General features: G+C 39.9%; 1 protein-coding gene across 21 annotated transcripts in view; it reads right to left on the reverse strand.

The window, feature by feature from the left end:
- The window catches only part of tcf7l2 (transcription factor 7 like 2), an 88,044-nt gene extending 83,746 nt beyond the window's left edge, over positions 1-4,298 (reverse strand). For 2 of the 21 annotated variants that reach the window (XM_079660327.1, XM_079660335.1), the window contains exons 1-3: positions 1,477-2,045; positions 1,239-1,305; positions 941-1,065 (exon numbers count right to left, since the gene is read on the reverse strand). In XM_079660327.1, the coding sequence (XP_079516453.1) occupies positions 941-1,065; positions 1,239-1,305; positions 1,477-1,665 (381 nt within the window). In that variant the 5' untranslated portion in view covers positions 1,666-2,045. Of the gene's footprint in view, positions 1-940; positions 1,066-1,238; positions 1,306-1,476; positions 2,060-4,155 lie in introns of those variants that run through there. The other 19 variants (XM_079660328.1, XM_079660340.1, XM_079660344.1 and 16 more) reach the window with 14 other exon arrangements.
- Between the last annotated feature and the right edge of the window lie 13,652 nt (positions 4,299-17,950).

The raw sequence follows: 17,950 nt of genomic DNA on the forward strand, positions 1-17,950 counted from the left end.
TGAGCAAATGAGTAAGTGTGCATAATTATAGCATAGCTGATTGTGTCTAAATAACATGAATTTATTTATAAATATGGGTTAACATAGCACATGCTTCTTCTTTTTTTTTTAAAGGCAGTGTATTCCTCATTAGAAGCATATGGCGCACATGCAGAGCACAGCATAGTGTTGCACAATCATTCCCATTCAATAAATAATTTTAAATAATAGATATCAAAAATAAATAATTATTAAACGATTTAGAAAAAAAACAACTAAAATGTTAATGCATGCACCTTTCAAATAATGTCTTTACAGGTTTTGACACATGCAAATCACTTTGAAAAGCTCATTTGCATATTGATTTTATTTGTGTGCTTTTACATTGCTTTACACTGCTTGCAGCGTGTCAGAAAGCCAGTGTAAAGGTCTCAAATGCTCATGCAGCTTGTGATAGAAAAAAGGGCATGTTTGATGAGGCTGTGCAAACACAAACCAAAGCATTATTCACTGGGTTAAAAACATGCACTTGTAGCCTGGAATACAGGACAATAATAACATAATAGAATAATATTTTCACCATTTGATATGCATTTAATTAAAAAGTTGTTCAAGTAAAATTTCAGACAGCATTTAAGTAAACAAAAAGGCAAGTGCACAGGACCTGCCATATAACCAGAATGACCATTTTCATTGTTTTGGGTCCTAGCGCTTAGCACTGTTAGCATGCTAGCTGCTGCCCACGACAAACACGCACGAGCTGCCTGCAGGCGGACATGCATGCCACTGTACTGTACACTTCACGAGCTGCAAAACTTGGCTCGACGCTTTTATCGGCTGCACTTGCGGGTGACAACACTCTGTGTCCGGCAGACAGTGTCTGCCCAGACCCCGTGTGAGTGTGTGTAGTGTGTGTGTGAGGATTGTGTGTGCACATACGGTTGTAAATAAATGAACTTACTGTGCGTGCTGTTGGCGAAAGTGATCCATTGGGAAGGTAGGGGCTTGAGAGATCGGGGATCATTATAAATGGATAGCCCGGGTACGGTGGGCTCTTGAACAGCCCTCCATCTTGCCTTTTCGCAGCTAACATGGCGGGGGGGAAAGAAGAAAACTTTTTTTTAATAAAAGCGGCCTTGAAAACTTTTTTCCCACAAAATGCATTTGAGGAATAAAGCGGAGGAGGTGCCCTCCGTCAGGCACATATAATGTCATGGTGCAAAAACAGCCAAGAGAGGAACAATAAAGCAGAAACTCACCCTCTTCTAAACTTTCTCTTGTTTTGTCTCTGAAAGTTTCAGATCTAGGCGGAGGCCGTCTTTCCGCCTTGAAATGCAATGAAACACAGGGATTGCGTTAAAGTTAACACAACGGCCGACGAGGGTGATAGTTAACTTTCTTTTTTAAGTGTCTCAGCGTGACAATGTGAGAATTATGAAGGCAGCAGTTTCACAGAGCCGGGGAACAGCGAGCCCCGCGTTTAATGCTGCAACTTACCTCTGAATCCGAAGAGCTGTTTTGATTCGTTTCCGACTCGTTTACAAGAGAAGATTTGACATCGGCTAAATCCCTTTCTGCCGAGAGGTTCTCCGAGATTTTCTCTTCCTGTTCCCCTTCGTCTTTGAAGGAAATCATTTCATCGTTTGCACCCAGATCGTCCCCTCCACCGCCGTTGAGTTGCGGCATTTTTTCCCGTGCAAAAATATTTTGGGGGGCAAAACACGAAGTTTTAAACCCTTGATCTCGGTGATCAGGAAAGTCCGAGTTTAAGTTTTGGTTCTGTATTGGCGTTTTCCAAAGCTCTGGCGGTTGGTAGAAAACTAAAAAAGAAGGGAATCTTGGCAGAAAAAGGAAGCCGGAGAAGGAGCCGAGCCGCTCGGATTGAGTGAGTTGAAGTTGGTCGGAGTGGTTTTCAGTTCAAAGGCGGCTCTGATTGACAGATAGAGAGGGATGGAAATAGAGAGAGTCTGGATTCAGGATTATTGACAGGGAGAAACACACAAGAAACTAATGAGATTCAAACAGGGAGGGACTTGAAGTGACGTTTTCATAAATAGGAGGAAAAAAAAGAAGAAGGGGGGGGGAGAGAGAGGAAAAGAGAGAGGGAGGCAGGAGGAAGCCGGCGGACGACTGCAGAGAAAAGCATGTGAGGAGGAAAAAGCCAGTTTGTGAGCAGGACAGTGATGGTGGAATAGGAGGAAGATAGGAGTTACTTGTAAATGTGGATTAAACGCACATATGGGCGGTCTCCCGGTAGAAAAAAAAAATGAAAAGAGGGTTCTTCCTCAGGCTATTTTGCAACCAGTTTGACTCCAGCATTCCCTACCAGTCTGTCACACAGGGGCCAAATTAAGTTAAAGTTTATTTTCTTTTTCATGCCTTATTTTAATTCTAATAGTCACCTTTTTTTGGTTTACAAAATCGAGGCCTATCAAAGCAAGCTTTTAATCCAAGCTTGTTTTCTTATTTTATCTGCTTTGTCAGTGCCTCAGATCTATTTTTTATTATATTAGATAATGTTCCCTCAGATCTATTTTTTGGGATGCAGGGTGTTATTGCATCCTGCTTTGTTGACAGGTGTGATGTCCTCTGGGACTAACCTGAATTCCTCCCTGGCAGCACAGACAGAGCTGTTTTTATTTCTCTCTCCTCCCTCAGCAACCAGGCTGGACACAAATAACTGATGCTCCATTTTTGTCTCTTCTTCCTACTGAAATACAGCCTAAATAGGGCATTAGTAAGACAATGCCTGTAGGTGATTGCATTAAATACAAATAAATAAATTGACAACATGAATTTAAAAATAGGTGTCTAGTATATTAATGGTAACAAAAAATGTATTTGTCCTATATATTTTTTTTCATTTGACATTATATGAAGACATTTATTGTATTTCATGTGTTCCAATTAATTAAGAAATAGGATTTGAAGAAAATATAACAATAAAGAAAAAAAGCTTAAATGTAAAACATACAACAATTTCCTCGGATAAGAAAACAGGTTATTTAGGGGCAAATGCAAGATAAGGTATAAAAAAAACCTCCCGTTGCATAAAATAATGTATTTAAAAGCAAAAGGAGGGGGGGGAAACCTGATGCTTGCTCCAATAGAACAAGGGGATTGTGTGTGTGTGTGTGTGTGTGTGTGTGTGTGTGTGTGTGTGTGTGTGTGTGTGTGTGTGTGTGTGTGTGTGTGTGTGTGTGTGTGTGTGTGTGTGTGTGTGTGTGTGTGTGTGTGTGTGTCTGTTTTTTTTCTATGTGTGTTTTTGTGTGTGTGTGTCGGGGATGTGCTCAGCACCGGTGATTCACTAACCTTATCTCATCTGCTCAGGAAATGCCATTTCTATTATAGCCGATATTTGATAGAGTAATCACAAAATCAACAATGAATTTCAAATGTAACTGGCAGAAATAGAGCTGATACATACATCCAGGTGACACTTACACTGTGTTGCAACATGGCTGACTCCTTGCAAGCAAAATAAATACATCTCTATAAGATCAAAACAAAACGTAGAATTGCTGATTAAAAAAATATATTGTTTCATGTCACGGTGCTGTTAGACGCAGGATAACAAATGTTATGACAGTAATTCCTCTGTATCTGCCCTCAGAAGTGTTGTCAAACAGCAGTGAGGGGGGAATTATGTGCACACACAGTGTAGCACCAAAGTGTTAATCTGCCTACCAACGCACCTAGACCAGGCAACACCATGAAAAGCAGACGATTCCGCTCAATGATCACTGATGTGCTTTATCTGGATGAGGTGAAGGCAGTGTTTGTGTTAGCAACCAGCAGTGTGAGGGAGCAGGGAGGAAGGGAGAGTCTCTGGTTCTCATCCAGTGTGTGTTGAAGCAGCCGGTAGAAGAAGAAGAAGAGGCCCCCCGCGGCTCGGGGCCCTCCAAACCTGAGCCCACACAGACCAGACCAAAGCAGAGGAGCTCCAAGCTGGCCTCTCCCCGGATTGCCTCAGCAGGTACCTGAGAGTTAACTGGGGGCTGGCAGCGTGTTATCATGCCTGCCGTGGGGACACCTGCCTCTGATGCTGCCCTGGTGATTCTAATCTGCAGGACCCTTTAATAAGATGATGATAGGCTGCGTCGATGCTGCTCTGAATAGTGGAGCAGGAGCATGCTTTCTGTTGCTGTTTTTTTTTTTTTGTGGCGGCGGCCTCACCTCTGCACCATGTGCAGCTGTGGTTTGGTGGTACAACTGGGGATTGTTTCATCCACACACTTCCATGTCTCAGTGTGTGGAGGAAGTCAGAGGCGTCACCAGCGTCTGATCACATGACTTCAGCTTGTTATTGTAGCCTTCATCTGCAATGGTGATAAATAAATACACTGATTTTAATTAAATGATAATCAATTGCAGATTTAATTCTAATATTTCTCTGTGGCCAATACACATTTAGCTATGAAAATACATGATACAAATACTTTAAATAATTAATGATATGTCATTGTGTAACCTTTCAGACAGCTCTGTTGGAAGTCTTCTCTATGTGTGTCTGGCTATAGGAGGTTTAAAATTAAATATAGTAACACATGTTTGCCTCTTTTATTCATATGTATGTTTTCTTTTTGCCTAATCCTGCCTATGTAATGCTACTATCATTTAGGCAATAAACAACACATTATAAATATTGCAAATAAAACAAAAAATCTTTATTTATTGCTTTAAAAACATAAAAAAATGAATTTCCAATATGTAATAATTGTCTTTGCTTGTGTGAGGCATGCTTTTTATTTGCATATTTTTAGGATTGCACTCTTAAAAGCAGCCAGTAATCAATTTTAAAGGATTTTCTAGGGAAATTATTTATTTTGATGTAGAATAATTAAATATTAGATCTATAGTCAGTCAGCGCTATTAGAATAAGCAGAGTGAATAAAAGACCCCCTTAATCCTCTGAATCCCACTGCACATATGTTTATGTTTGTTGATCCTGTGTTCTAAAGGGGTATTAATAAATAAAATAAATAGATCCGTCAAAATAAATGAACAATGTGCATTGGGAAACCTAATATGATATTTTACATGTTATTGTTTAATATGAATTTGATATTTGTCATATAATTATGTTTTCACACATTTCCCTGATTGTTCTGTAATTTGATTTAACAGCTTTTACTCTACTTTTACATCTACAGGACGCGGTTAAAAGACTGTTTCATAAAAGAAGAAAGAATTTGCCTGCAAAATAAATTGTACATAAGCACTCAAAGAAACAGATTGGAAAAATCCTCACACAGAACACCAAACTACTTTGAGAAATCACCTACTTTTCTGTGAACACCCTCATTGTTTCATCTCGAGCAGGGAAGGCAGCAGCAGCACACAGTGCACTTCCTCTGTGTTTGCAAACAGTTAATTACCCATCATGCATCCATGTTGCCAACCACACCAGCTAAAAGGTCTCTCGTTGCTGATTAACATATTCCTGCTGGAAATTTTCTATTTTTTCCCTCGCAGAAAAATGCTTGTTATATGTTAGCTGTGTTTTGATTTATTCCAGTAATGAAGTTTGTTCTCTTGATAAGTGAAACTTAACATTTTACTTTAGACAAGTGCACATTTCCTCTATTATTGGGAGAGATGCTGTTAAGTATTTTGGCATTTATAGATAATGCTGTCGTTCACCATAATTACATGTACTAATGGTCCTGGTTTTTTAAGAACGGACAGGAGGCAGAAGTATAAAAATTGACTATTTCATATTGTATGTTATTCATATATTATTATTTAATTCATTCGAGTAAAAGCAAATCAGAGAATGAATATCTAGATTGTGCTCGCATGAATAGTTAATTGTGTGTTTTCTAATAGTGTTCTTATTACTGTGCTTGTTAAATTCAGCATTTGACAGTTTTCTATGAAAAATATTTCTGTGAGTACTTTTTTTTTTATCACTGAAGAAAATTTGCTCAGTCTCTGCTTGCTTGGAATTGTTACTCCACACATCAAAACAATGAAGAAAAGATTTGGGAGGAAAGATTTGTAAATGTAATAATTGTATATATATTGAATACATACTGTATGTATATATATATATATGGAGAGAGAGAGAGACTTTATATATTTTGTTTCTTTTTGTATACTTGAAGAAGTAGTTCCTCTGCTCTCTTGTCTCTCAGCGTTTTTATCATTTGTCACAATAGAAAAATACATTTGATGAATACAAATAAAAGCTTTGTTTGGAATAAGTATGTTCTTAAGTCTTCGTGTTATGACGACCAAAGCTAAGGTTACCGAATGGGGGCAACATCTTTTATCATACATAGAAAAACGGTTTGAATTGTTATCAATGCAGAAATGCAGAATGTCTGTTTTCTGTCAAGTAAAGAGCACATTAGTGTTGAAAAGCACCTTCTTGAAACGATGGCGAAAATATTTTCCCCGTGTACAATCCACAATCACAATGAAGACAGTGGAGAGAGAGGATAATAGTGTAATGAACAGTGAGTCACATTGGCCTGTGACTCTGCACTCATCTAAAATCAATACCAACCTCCAGAGATGTCTCAACTAATATAACAAACAGCCCAACAAGCATTTCATTAGGGTTAAAAGTTTATGAATCAATAATCAAAATCTCAGGATGCAGAGCGTTGTTATTTTCCTCCCTAGACAAATCCCAGGAGTGGGATCCGGAGTCTGGACACTCATGATTAATGTAGGTACACTGTTTTTGATATCACTGTAGGTTTTGGAGCGGAGTGTCTCCAGAACTGATCCAAACAGCATCGTGGGAACCGTATTAAGCCGGCTACGTGAGCTGTCTCCCGTCGCCTCCAAAACAAACAGCCAAGCGTTTTTCAGATATGGACGCGATAGTCATTAATCAAGGTCCCAGGCAGGTCCTGAACTCTCTAAACATGGAATCCACCAGAGAGACGAGGTAACCTGCAGTATGAACCGGCGGCCAGCACAAACACCGTTCACCTGCCCGTCATCTCGCAGGAGGAGGAGAGCCAAGCCGCTGCTGGCTGCTAAATGTTACTTAAAGGTCAATGGTATACATGCCAACGGGTCGATGATTTGAGTCATATCTTTTTAGACTGGCAGGTAGCCGAAGGGATTTTATATGCTGATTTATGTCTTGATTGGGAGAAAAGATGGTGTGTGCGTGTGTGGACCTATATCCGACACAATGCAAAGTCCAGTTATCCTCCTACAAGAAGGAGCGTGGTGTTGATTTTATCACACTAACAGACTCCTATTATGAAAGCTGAAAAGGAATTAATTAAACTCTTATCTTAGGGTATCCAGCCTTGATTGCAAGATCCTGATGAATTTGAGATGTTTTCATTTGTCACCTGTCACTAACGCAATGTAAAGTCAAACAGCCACATTTAATCTCTGACCTCTGTGTTTTTAAACCCTCGGCTGCAAAAACAAAAAAAGCCCAAAAGCAGATGCACAGGATAAATGCAGAGAAAGTGGCTTCCTGTTGACCCCTGCTTTGTATTTGAGGAGCACATGGGAACTCTCCCTTTCTCTGGTGATCTTGTATGCAGGACCCTCCACATCTCTGGGCTCTTAATGAGGAGAAGCCCATTTTTTGACTGTTGGTTAAAAGACTGGGAGCATCTCTTAGAAGGTACTTTCTCAAACAGGAAGCAGGAGGCCTTATTGTGAGAGAAGTAAAAGGAGGAACAGTGTCTTCTTCGTGTTCCTGACAATGGGGGGCATAATTATAATCACAGTGAGGGCAAGTTGACCTTTGGAGACCCTGAATAAAAGGTCCTTATGTGCACGATGGAGGCAGTTTCTCTTTGTGAGATTGTGTGTGAGTTTTAAGCAAAGTTTAATGCGTATTTGTTGGCTATATTTTGTGTCTGATTTGGCATCTGCATCAATTTGAAGCTTTACTAAAGCCTAATTATGTTCACTGCGACTGGTCAATCATAGCATATTGATAAAAGAGACAATACACTGCGCTGGTGTTACTTATAGAAGCAAATTCCGGTGCATATTAACTGGGTACAGGGCTATTTTCCAAGATGTACAACGCACTTTAATTTAATGAAGGACACATTTTGGTTGCAAATGTTCTACAAGCATTGTCTCATCATCTTTATAGAAAAATCAAATAAAAGCACCAGGGGAACTTTGGAAATGATAGCAAACATAAAGTGACCTTTTTCTCTTTTCAACATGTCACGGCGGCTCATTTGCGGAGTTATAAAGCAGCGGCTGTTTTTCTTTCAATGCTATAAACTATTGGAAACACTTTAGTACAGAGAAACAATTGCATCTTTTACGCTCTCCACACACTTACTAATGAGCCACACAATGAAGACGTGACCTTGAGACAAATGAGTTGCCTCTCAATACAAATCAGAGCACTGTCGTGTTCATTTGGCTATGTTTTCATGAACAGAATGGAAGAGGAACTCATTAATGAGAAATTAGTCTTTGTACAATACGTGCTAAAAGAAAGCTAAACATCATCCAAGGTTAAGTTGTGATCAGGTTATAGTTGATGCAAAGGCTAATTTTAATTTCTGACACTAAAGATCCCAACAAAGGGAAAGGGAAAACAGCATGTGCATCTTTGCTAACATCTCATTTGTGTTGTTGTTGTTATTCGTCAAAAGGATTAAGGTTATTCTGCCTTAATTAAATATTTTATATTTAAGACAAACAGAAGAGGGCAGGAAATGTTAATTAGCAACACGTACTTACCAAACTTAGTCTCCAGGCACGTACTGGTCAAACTTCATGCCATCAACACCTGTAAAATGCATATATATATATAACATCAGTTCATATTAAGCATGAGCTGTATTTCAACTTAGTCAAGTACTATTTTTGTATTGTCATAGATAATCAACAACTCGTGTATAATACGCAATTTCGTATCTCATCCGTCCAAAATATCTATAAATGATTAGATACTTATATTATGTATGTTTTTGTATACATAAGTGTGTATAACTCAGACTCATTGTTTGCATTAGTGAGTAATCCAAGTCAGTTGGAAAGAGAGCATTTAGCTAAACTCATGTATTCAAAATCTTATCTAAGAACATAGGTTCAGCATCAATATACTTTAGTTTATAAAGTGAAACCACTGATAATGCAAAAGAGTGTTATATTTATATGTTGACAATATTATCTTGCATTAAAGCAGCATTACAATGTTTTATATTGTGGACATGGAGCTCATTTGAACAATTTAAGATACTGGTTTGGTTGGGGGCAAAATATGATATGTTCATCTGAAATGTTGCAGAGTAGAAGTATCAAGTTACAAAAAGCGGGAAACCAAAACATATTAGACATACCTCGAATCGCCCCACTGTCTGTTGTAATGGAGTGTCAAGTGACAAGTGAATTGAAAGGTCCCTAGACACGACATTTTGACAGTAGTTTGGTTTTTTTTAGGTACAAGAGGACAAAGAAATCATATTTAATGAAGTAATCCTCTCTTTTTGCTGTCAATATGTCTGTACACTAAAAGCTGCTCTCAAATGTCTGACCGTCTTTTGTTTGAATGTTTCACTCTGATGGAGGGATGTGAGTGTAAGAAGTGTGAGGGCGCAGCTGGTTCAATTATTGATTACCTCTCAGGTATTACTTTTTCTTGAAAATTGATCCTAAAGTCGTTCATTATTATACAGATAGTTGTGTTTTAGGCAGATCAGATACTCTGCAAAAACATACATGCTCACACACACGTACCATTAAGGCCCCAGAGCTTAAGCCTCTACTCTTTTTTTTTTGTACTCTTTTTTGGCTGCAGCCCTTGTGGTCTTCTTTTAGGATCCTAATTGAGAAATTAATGCAGAAAAATCAATTGGCCTCAAGTTTTGTGTCCAATAGGCTCCTGAAGGCTTCAATCAATGCTTTCCACCTGGGTGGCTCCAAAGCTCCCTTACTCTTTTGTTTATGCGCTCATAGCTGGAGGATTTTGATATGTGAATTTCAATGAAATGATCACTAATGAGTTTACTGTTACCCCCTGTGATGTACAATGAATAAAATGAACTATTTTGTCAGCATTATCAACACAAACTAGCTTTCTTAGAATGTTGATGTATTTGTGTCGTAATTGTTCCCTTACCGGCAACACTTCTTTTTCTACACTTCAAAAATGAGGATCTTTTAACATTCTGTGATCATCTGCGGCATTGTTGCTGGATGAAGCGAGTGTTTTGTACATCCCTCTTGCCTAGAGGACTTCATATTGAGGGCGATGTTTAAAGCACAGCACATTATCATCAGGTCAATGAAAAAGCAACCTTGAATTCCCTTTGACACAACTGTCTTTTCTCTAGCACTCAAACAGGAGAATGTGCATCACTTTGTTACAAGTGAAGGCAAAAGGCAAAACGGAGAAAAAGGGCTATTAGAGAAGTTGTGAGGCTAAAATCTTTAAGCATTTTAACAGGTTCAGTCCTCAAACATAACAGCATTTTTCCTGCCCTTTCTTTCTTTTATGGTCAAAATGGAATGGAAGAAAACGGACATTAGCTCGTGGTTGACGCACGGGGGAAAACGAGTGCCATGTTCTCCTTTGTGCTCGTTAACCACCTTCCAAATTCATCATAAGCCCAGAGATCAGATCACAGTAATATTTGATCAATATTAATAAGGATAGGCAAACTCCTCCAGTAATTACCACAGTCTCTGGGCTTTGATTTCGACCATTACTAACGCCTCTGCATCTTTAGATTTAAAAAAAGCGACCCCCTTTTATTTCATAACATTAAATCCCGACATGCATCTTCTAAAAGCTCTAATAAGACAAAGATAAGATTTGCATCCCCATACAAGTGTCTTTTTCAATTGATTATGAAGCCGCCATTGATGTGGGAGAAATTGATGTTTTCCTCTGTTCTTAAGGGCGGCTAATAGAAGGGGCGGGCTTCGAGGAGGAGACTTTGCTACTTTGATCTTCAATCAGTAAAAAATCCCACTTCTTCTTTGTCAGACTATATTTGGTAAATAACAGTGACAATCTGCAGGGCCTAGAAAGGGAGAGAAGGAGAGATGTGTTGAAGCGATAAAGAGAGGATGGTAAGTGGGAGAAAAAGGGAGAAGAGTGGGAGAAAAGGGTATGAAGAGGAAAATATCCTGCTTATTACATTTAGGGTGTTAAACAGTGAAAACACAACATGTCTGATACAGTCTTGAGATGGCAAAAAAACAGCATCTGGTGCTGCTACCTCACCAGGCCGATGAAGTCAAATATTTCTTACATTGTTTATTTGGGATAATGAAATTTTACCCAACTGCCCCCATGTTTCTGTTAGAGACGTTGCGTCATACACAGCAGGTTTCTAATTAGGCCCCATGAAAAACAACAGGTGGATGTGAGAAAAGTAATAAATCATTCAGCCAATATGGCTGCTAACAGGAATGTGTTTTTTCTCTTTATGTGTCTGCGGGTGGGAAATTGTTGGTGGACAGATGCACAAGATGCTGTGTGCGTCCCACGCATACTTTACAGCACTTCATTTCTGTGTGGCATTTTGTAATATCATTCTTAGTGATGCTGCTTGTGGCTAAGAGAAAAAACTTGAATTACGTGTATTATTCTAATACAGACTTCTCTGGTTTCAAAATGAAGTCCGATTGTATAGAAGTCTATGAGAACATGTCCCAACTTTTCAATTAATTTATTACCACAGGAAACATTTTCTAATTGCCTTTGGGGTATTTATTGCTAGTTTCCAGTCTTTAAAGCATGACATTTATTTTGTAGATTATTGTTCTATTTAAAGTGGACCTATCATGCTATATTGGAAAAATATATTGTAGGGCCATACCTATACAAAACATGTCTGTGAAGTTTTTTGCTTAAAATACCAAACAGATCACCCATTGTAGCCAAGCCTCATAGTGCTCATACCCCTCTATTGCAGCCCTGTTAGAGAAACAAGGCTTTTGGGTCCTTAGCTTGAAAAAAGAAAGAAAGAAGAGGCGGAGCTAATGCCTGATCAGAATTCTACCGGAGATAAAGTTAAATTCTGCTGTGATAAAACGCCATCCTGTTCTAAACCACATCAAGGATTATTTCTGAAACAGTATGGAGCTCAAATGCCTTTTCTCTTGTGGGTTTATCACAAGGTGAGTTCCTTTTTTTATTTCCTGCTTTTTAAACACAGCTCTGAGTGTTAGTGAAGCTTGCTAATGTAAACAAAGATGAGATTACGTCCAAAACACGTCAGGCATTGTTTCTGATAGCAACTTTCTGTGGATCCACCGCCGATTTGACGTCATATTGGCAGCAAATCTGTATCCGCTCGTTTTTCCCCCTGTTTTAAAAAGATTTGGGTACGGAGGAAAAGAGAAAGGGTTTTATTTTCTGATGCTGTGTGAGTTCCCCGACACACCGGCGACACATATTTATGTGTAAAAGACATCAAAAAGTTCATTTTGCATGATAGGTCCCCTTTAAAGTAAATTAAACATTTATGCAGTTTATGCTTTAGGGCGGAGCTAGCTTGTGATTGAACGGTAGCCTATAGCTACCACAGTGGTTGGCTAACCTCGTGTTTTTGTCTTTAAACTGTGTGTTCCACATAAAAGTCATTTTGGGGGTGTAGAAATGCTACACAAACGACTTTGTGAAATATGAAAATGCATGTGAATTTGCCATAGGCCTATTGCATGTCTCCAATTGATATAGAAAGCTGTTTTGTATACAAAGAACAATGGAGAGCTACATGTTATTATTTCATCTACCTTGGATTTGTATCTTATGAAGGAGACAGGTGAAGTGTGCATGTGGGCAGAGAGAAGGTGGAAAACACTTGTGAGAGTCTTCAAGGGGACTCGTTCAACAGGTGAAGTTGACAGGAGAACAATTAGGCATGGAAAATTGAGTGAATTGTATGTATATACTGTATATGTTTGATGAGGACATGAAATAAAAATAAATAAACTTCCCCTGTAAAGGAAATAATAAACCAAAGCCAAAGTAAGACAAACAACAAATACATAAGCCACATGAAAAAATTAGAAACGAGAGAAGGTCAAATAACAAAGGCTTGAACAGAACGCTCATGTAACAAAACAAAAAAAGCCCACAATTTAGTTGAAAGGGACATGAGACAGGAGGCGGGAGCTGCGATGGTGAGCTGGAGAGACAGAGCTGGAGATGAAGCCAGAGACAGAGGGAGCTCAGTGGGAGGTGGAGGAGAGGCTGGGGGCAGGCTGCAGGCACAGGAGAGGGCAGGGGAAGGATTCATGGCCCAGGATCAACAACAGCACACTCAATAAACCCCCACAGACACCGGGGAGAAAACCTAATATGCCTTCAACACATGCAAGCACTCATTTACAAATGTTTACAACCTTTAAGGAACAAAAAAAAGGTGATTTGATGCCGTTCGATATCAGCCCTGAAACGGCCAAACGGCAATCTGGGGATGAAACTGAAACAGAGGGCAAATACAGCAGACTGTTGTTTATTATTCATGGTCTTTAATATCATTTCAGACTATCAGTTTTTTTTAACTTTACTAATGGTAATGCACACTAATGCTGGACGGAGAAGAACAAAAGATAAAGTAGAAGGGTAGGAGGTTCCTTTAAAACTCTTATTCTATCATCTCCTTACATTTAAGATGCTTTATAAACACTACACATTAAGGATCATATTCATAAAGCAGCTGCTATTGTTTAGGTGAATAAAAAACACTTTTTTCCCCTCATTTTTTTACAAGAAGCATGTGTGTTTTAGAAGCTGGATCCAGACGATTTAATGAATATTCCTGTTTGTAATGATCTCACATTCACTACAGTAATCGTACAATTCTTTATTTATTTCGTGTATAGTTGCATGTATGATTTCCAAATAATAGGACCGCATGACCTCACCACAGTGCAACTGTAGCGTGGTATTGATTTTCAAATGTATAAGTGATTCATGAATATGGATTAAAAGAGAAAGCAAAAAAATAATGAATAGCAGTTTATACAATGGTGCACACTACTGAGAAGACTTCTTAGAGGGAGAGGATATAAGGTTGTGAATGCTGCTGAAAAGCTCCGGAGAGGACTGAGGGCTTCGTGTAGTGGTTACCGGCTCACTGAAGCCTCTGACCCAGCGACCACCAGCCTCTCAAAAGTAACTCAAGCCAAAAGTGAACATAAGAGGCTCTTTCTTCCAGCCCTGTTAGAGATCGCATCCATAAAAAGCTCTGCTGGTTCACTCAGTCTAAAGATGGCCGACTCCTGCACACATTTCCGACCAAAACTATTAAAACTCTTCAGAAAAAGCAGTCCCTGTTCCAGTAATGTTTTATATAGAGTAACGAGGGTTTGATAAAAGTGCTCTGTGGCTTTCACAGCAGGAAGAATTAGGTTTGAATACAGTGCCTTTACTCTTAATACAAAGCAGCCCATCTGTCCTGAGTAGTTTCACTTTAAATAACAGCAAACAGACAACAAAGATGTAGAAAATGTTGACGTCTTTCTCAGGGAATGAACATTTCAGAAGGACTGTTGCTCTCCGATCCCTGCAGGTCCATTAGTGGCCCCGTACCCCACCCCGACGGGAGGGAAAAACCTGTGTCAAAAAGTCTGTTTTCTAACGAAGCTTCATCTGCATATTTGAATAATACATAGTGCTTATAAGCATATTAAATGGAATGTGGCCACGCGTCATTTGAAGGCAGAGATTAGACCTTCCCAGTTAATTATAAAGATGTCAAATGTCAGCGGGTGAACCCACGCCCTGGGGTCGCCCCCTTTAGTTTAGTGATTATATGCACAAACTATAGATAAAGTGTCATCATACAGGCTATTAAGGTGCTGCGGCTTAAAGAGAGGCTTCCCTCGCCTTTATTACTATGCATAATCTGTCGAGACCATGCACTCTTAATGGTTTCTCAAACAGCTACTACACTCAGCCTTATATTTCCCTCACACACTTTGAAACAAAGATTAATAGGGAGGCTCAACTGATGTTAACTTGCTAAATTAGTTGGCTTAGACCTTTAAGTTTCTGAGATCTTCTGAAATAGAGCCCCCGCCTCAGACACAGTGAGGCAGTGTGTGTGCATATGTGTGTGTGGGCTTGTTTTGGTCATTACTGTACCATTAAGGCCCAATCAACCCAGCTAGGGGCAGCCTGGTGGAAAGCAGCGCGGGGCCTGAGAGAGCACCTTGGGTTCACCTTGACAGGACCGCCAGTCAGACGGGGCAGCCCTCTCTGTGTTCCTGTCAATCTGACTCCCCTCTGAAGTTCATTTAAAAGAGGAGCAGCGGCTCACTAGCTCCTAACAGGTAAGAAGGGCTCATATTATCAGCCCTTAGAGAGAGCAGGGCAGAACTGTGATGTGCTCTTTCAACTGTACTAAACTGTCTGCACTGTAGCTCAGCGCGCTGACTGACTAGACACACACACATACACACTGACATATGCACACACACACGCACACACACATATTGCCATCTGATTGGAAAACAGAGAGAAAGAAAAAGAGCAGAAAGTGGAAAAGAATAGTGAGAGAGATGAGAAGAACTGATTTACATGGGGAAATGGAGATGTTAAGAAACGAAAAGATTAAGGGCACTGGAATAAGGATGAGATTAAATCTCACAGAGCCCGGTTGGTGTCTGTGTGTGTGAGTGAGTGTGTAAGACAGAGAGAAGGGGAGAGCAGGAGGGGGAAGAGGATAAGAAAAACAACAGAGAGAATGGTATATTTTCAATGGAAGGTATATTGCAATCCACTTTTCAGATTTTAGGAGTACACTGGGGGGCTTAGGAGTTTGTTTTGGTTTGGGGGAGCTGACACAACATCCACAGCTTCCACCGTCAGGCAATCCCCACTACACACACACACACACACACACACACACACACACACACACACACACACACACACACACACACACACACACACACACACACACACACACACACACACACACACACACACACACACACACACACACACACACACACACACACACACACACACACACACACACACACACACACACACACACACACACACACACAGACACACACAGACACACACACAGACACACACACCCCTACATGAGGCCCCAGCCCAGCCCTTCCAGCTTCCTCAATATTTCATGCGAAGAGCCCATGCTGACTAACTCAAGGCCGTGCAAGCAACGCTCCCTAACCGTCCAAAGCGCTGGTAGTCCGCAGAGGTTCCTGGATGCCAATATCTACGATCATGGAAACAATAACATTTAGCTGCATTTCCCAGGAATCAAATCAATGAGACAAATAAAGAGTACTGGATCTAAGATGACTGCCATTAAATTGATATGATTTCCCTTTTTTGAGCTCAAATTGTTAACCGGCATCAATAAAGAGTAATTTTGCACAATGGAATGCTGAACCCAGACGCAATTACACGTAGGCTCGTCTTTGATAGTATCCTGTGGGTCTCTAACTGGTCAAAGTTTACGAGCTCAAACTTTTTTTGTTTTTATTTCGATGATTGCAACAAGTTACCTCATGCAAGGTTCTTCAACTTTTTCGGAGGAGCTTTTTGTCTCAACTGCTGGTCCTCCTTTACAATCCCAGTTTTCTATCCAGAAACATGTGAAGGCTCATGGTCACACGCTTTGGTGAATTATTAAACACATTCAAACAAAAGGTGCTCTTACATTTGTTTGATCCTGTGTGTAGTTGGTAAAGGATATCACTGACATGGACGAGGTTTGCAGTTTGATCCCAACTGGAGATCACAACATGCCATTTTGTAATTTCCTGCTTAAAGGATAATGTTGTATATATCCTGAAACACATTCCATAAGAAGACCAAAACCATCAACATGTTAGTCCATCCTCAACACTTTCTGACTTACAATCCTTATAAGCCGGAGAAATTCACCACTTTCTTAAAAAAAGCTAAATAATTGATTAAACCACTGGGCACTAGTTGTTCATTTTGTCAATCTTATTTATAACTGCGTTTGGTTGCTCTACCAAGTAGGTTTGGCAGGAAGACGGTATATGTGGACTTGACTCATATCAACTGCAATATCCATGTTCAATGTGATCAAATAAAGGCAAACAGTATGGATTAATGGTGTATTTTGAATAGTTTTTGGGAAATGTGTTATCGGGTTAAGTCATTGTTGGTTTGAGTTTTTCTATGCGATTTGTTTACACGAGAAAAATATAGAATATCAGCAAACTTATCATCTAAGATGTGGTGATAGTGTATCATTAAGTGTTGGGGTGTTGCACATACAGAGCCTCAGCTGGGTCACCAGTGGGTGAAGGTGTCCCAGTTTATCCCCTCAATGACAAACAGGAACACATGAGGATAAAGATCATTGTGTTTGTTTGTTGATTCTTTGTTTTCAAGTCTTTCAGCTCAAATATCGAACCATCAAACGCTCCAATTTTCGCCACTCCGCCTTGTTTTGTCTAGATTTTCTTCAAGCCGAGTGTCATTGGAGAGTAAACTATGTGTATGCTTTCAGTCCTTTGTATTTTTTCCCTCCGCCTCCCCTTTCTCTCTCACCGGATGTGTGCGAGAGAGCCAATGCGCGCTTGTGTGTGTCTGTGTGTGTGTTTGCAAACGAACGTGTGCAGGCTTTGTTTTTCTTTTGAACATCCCTTTGATGTTGCTGTTTATTTATTTATTTCTCTTCCTGCAAAGGCCCTTCTCGGCGGTTAGGGCTACAGCGGATTGGGCGCGCGTTGCTCTGAGTGCCATCCATCAGCGAGGAGCCTCTCTGACGGATGAACCGGTGACCTCGGCTGCCTATAGCACATCAGCTCGGAGCTGGAGCTGCGCTGGGGGATTTTTGTTTTTTAAGAAGATGTAGTGTAACCAGGAGGGCCTCTGCTTCATCATCACCACCCTGTCTGGCTGGGTATCTTTGTGCGTTACATGTAAAACAACTATTTCATCTCTGGCCAGGAGGTACTGCTTTACTTTGGTTTCCCAATAATAATGGAGCTCTTGTAGTAGTGGGTGTATTTTTTGTTGCTGATTTGATACCTGTGTGTT

The sequence above is a fragment of the Notothenia rossii genome, assembly GCF_949606895.1.
Source record: "Notothenia rossii genome assembly, chromosome: 11".
In the NCBI taxonomy this organism is placed as follows: Eukaryota; Metazoa; Chordata; class Actinopteri; order Perciformes; family Nototheniidae; genus Notothenia; species Notothenia rossii.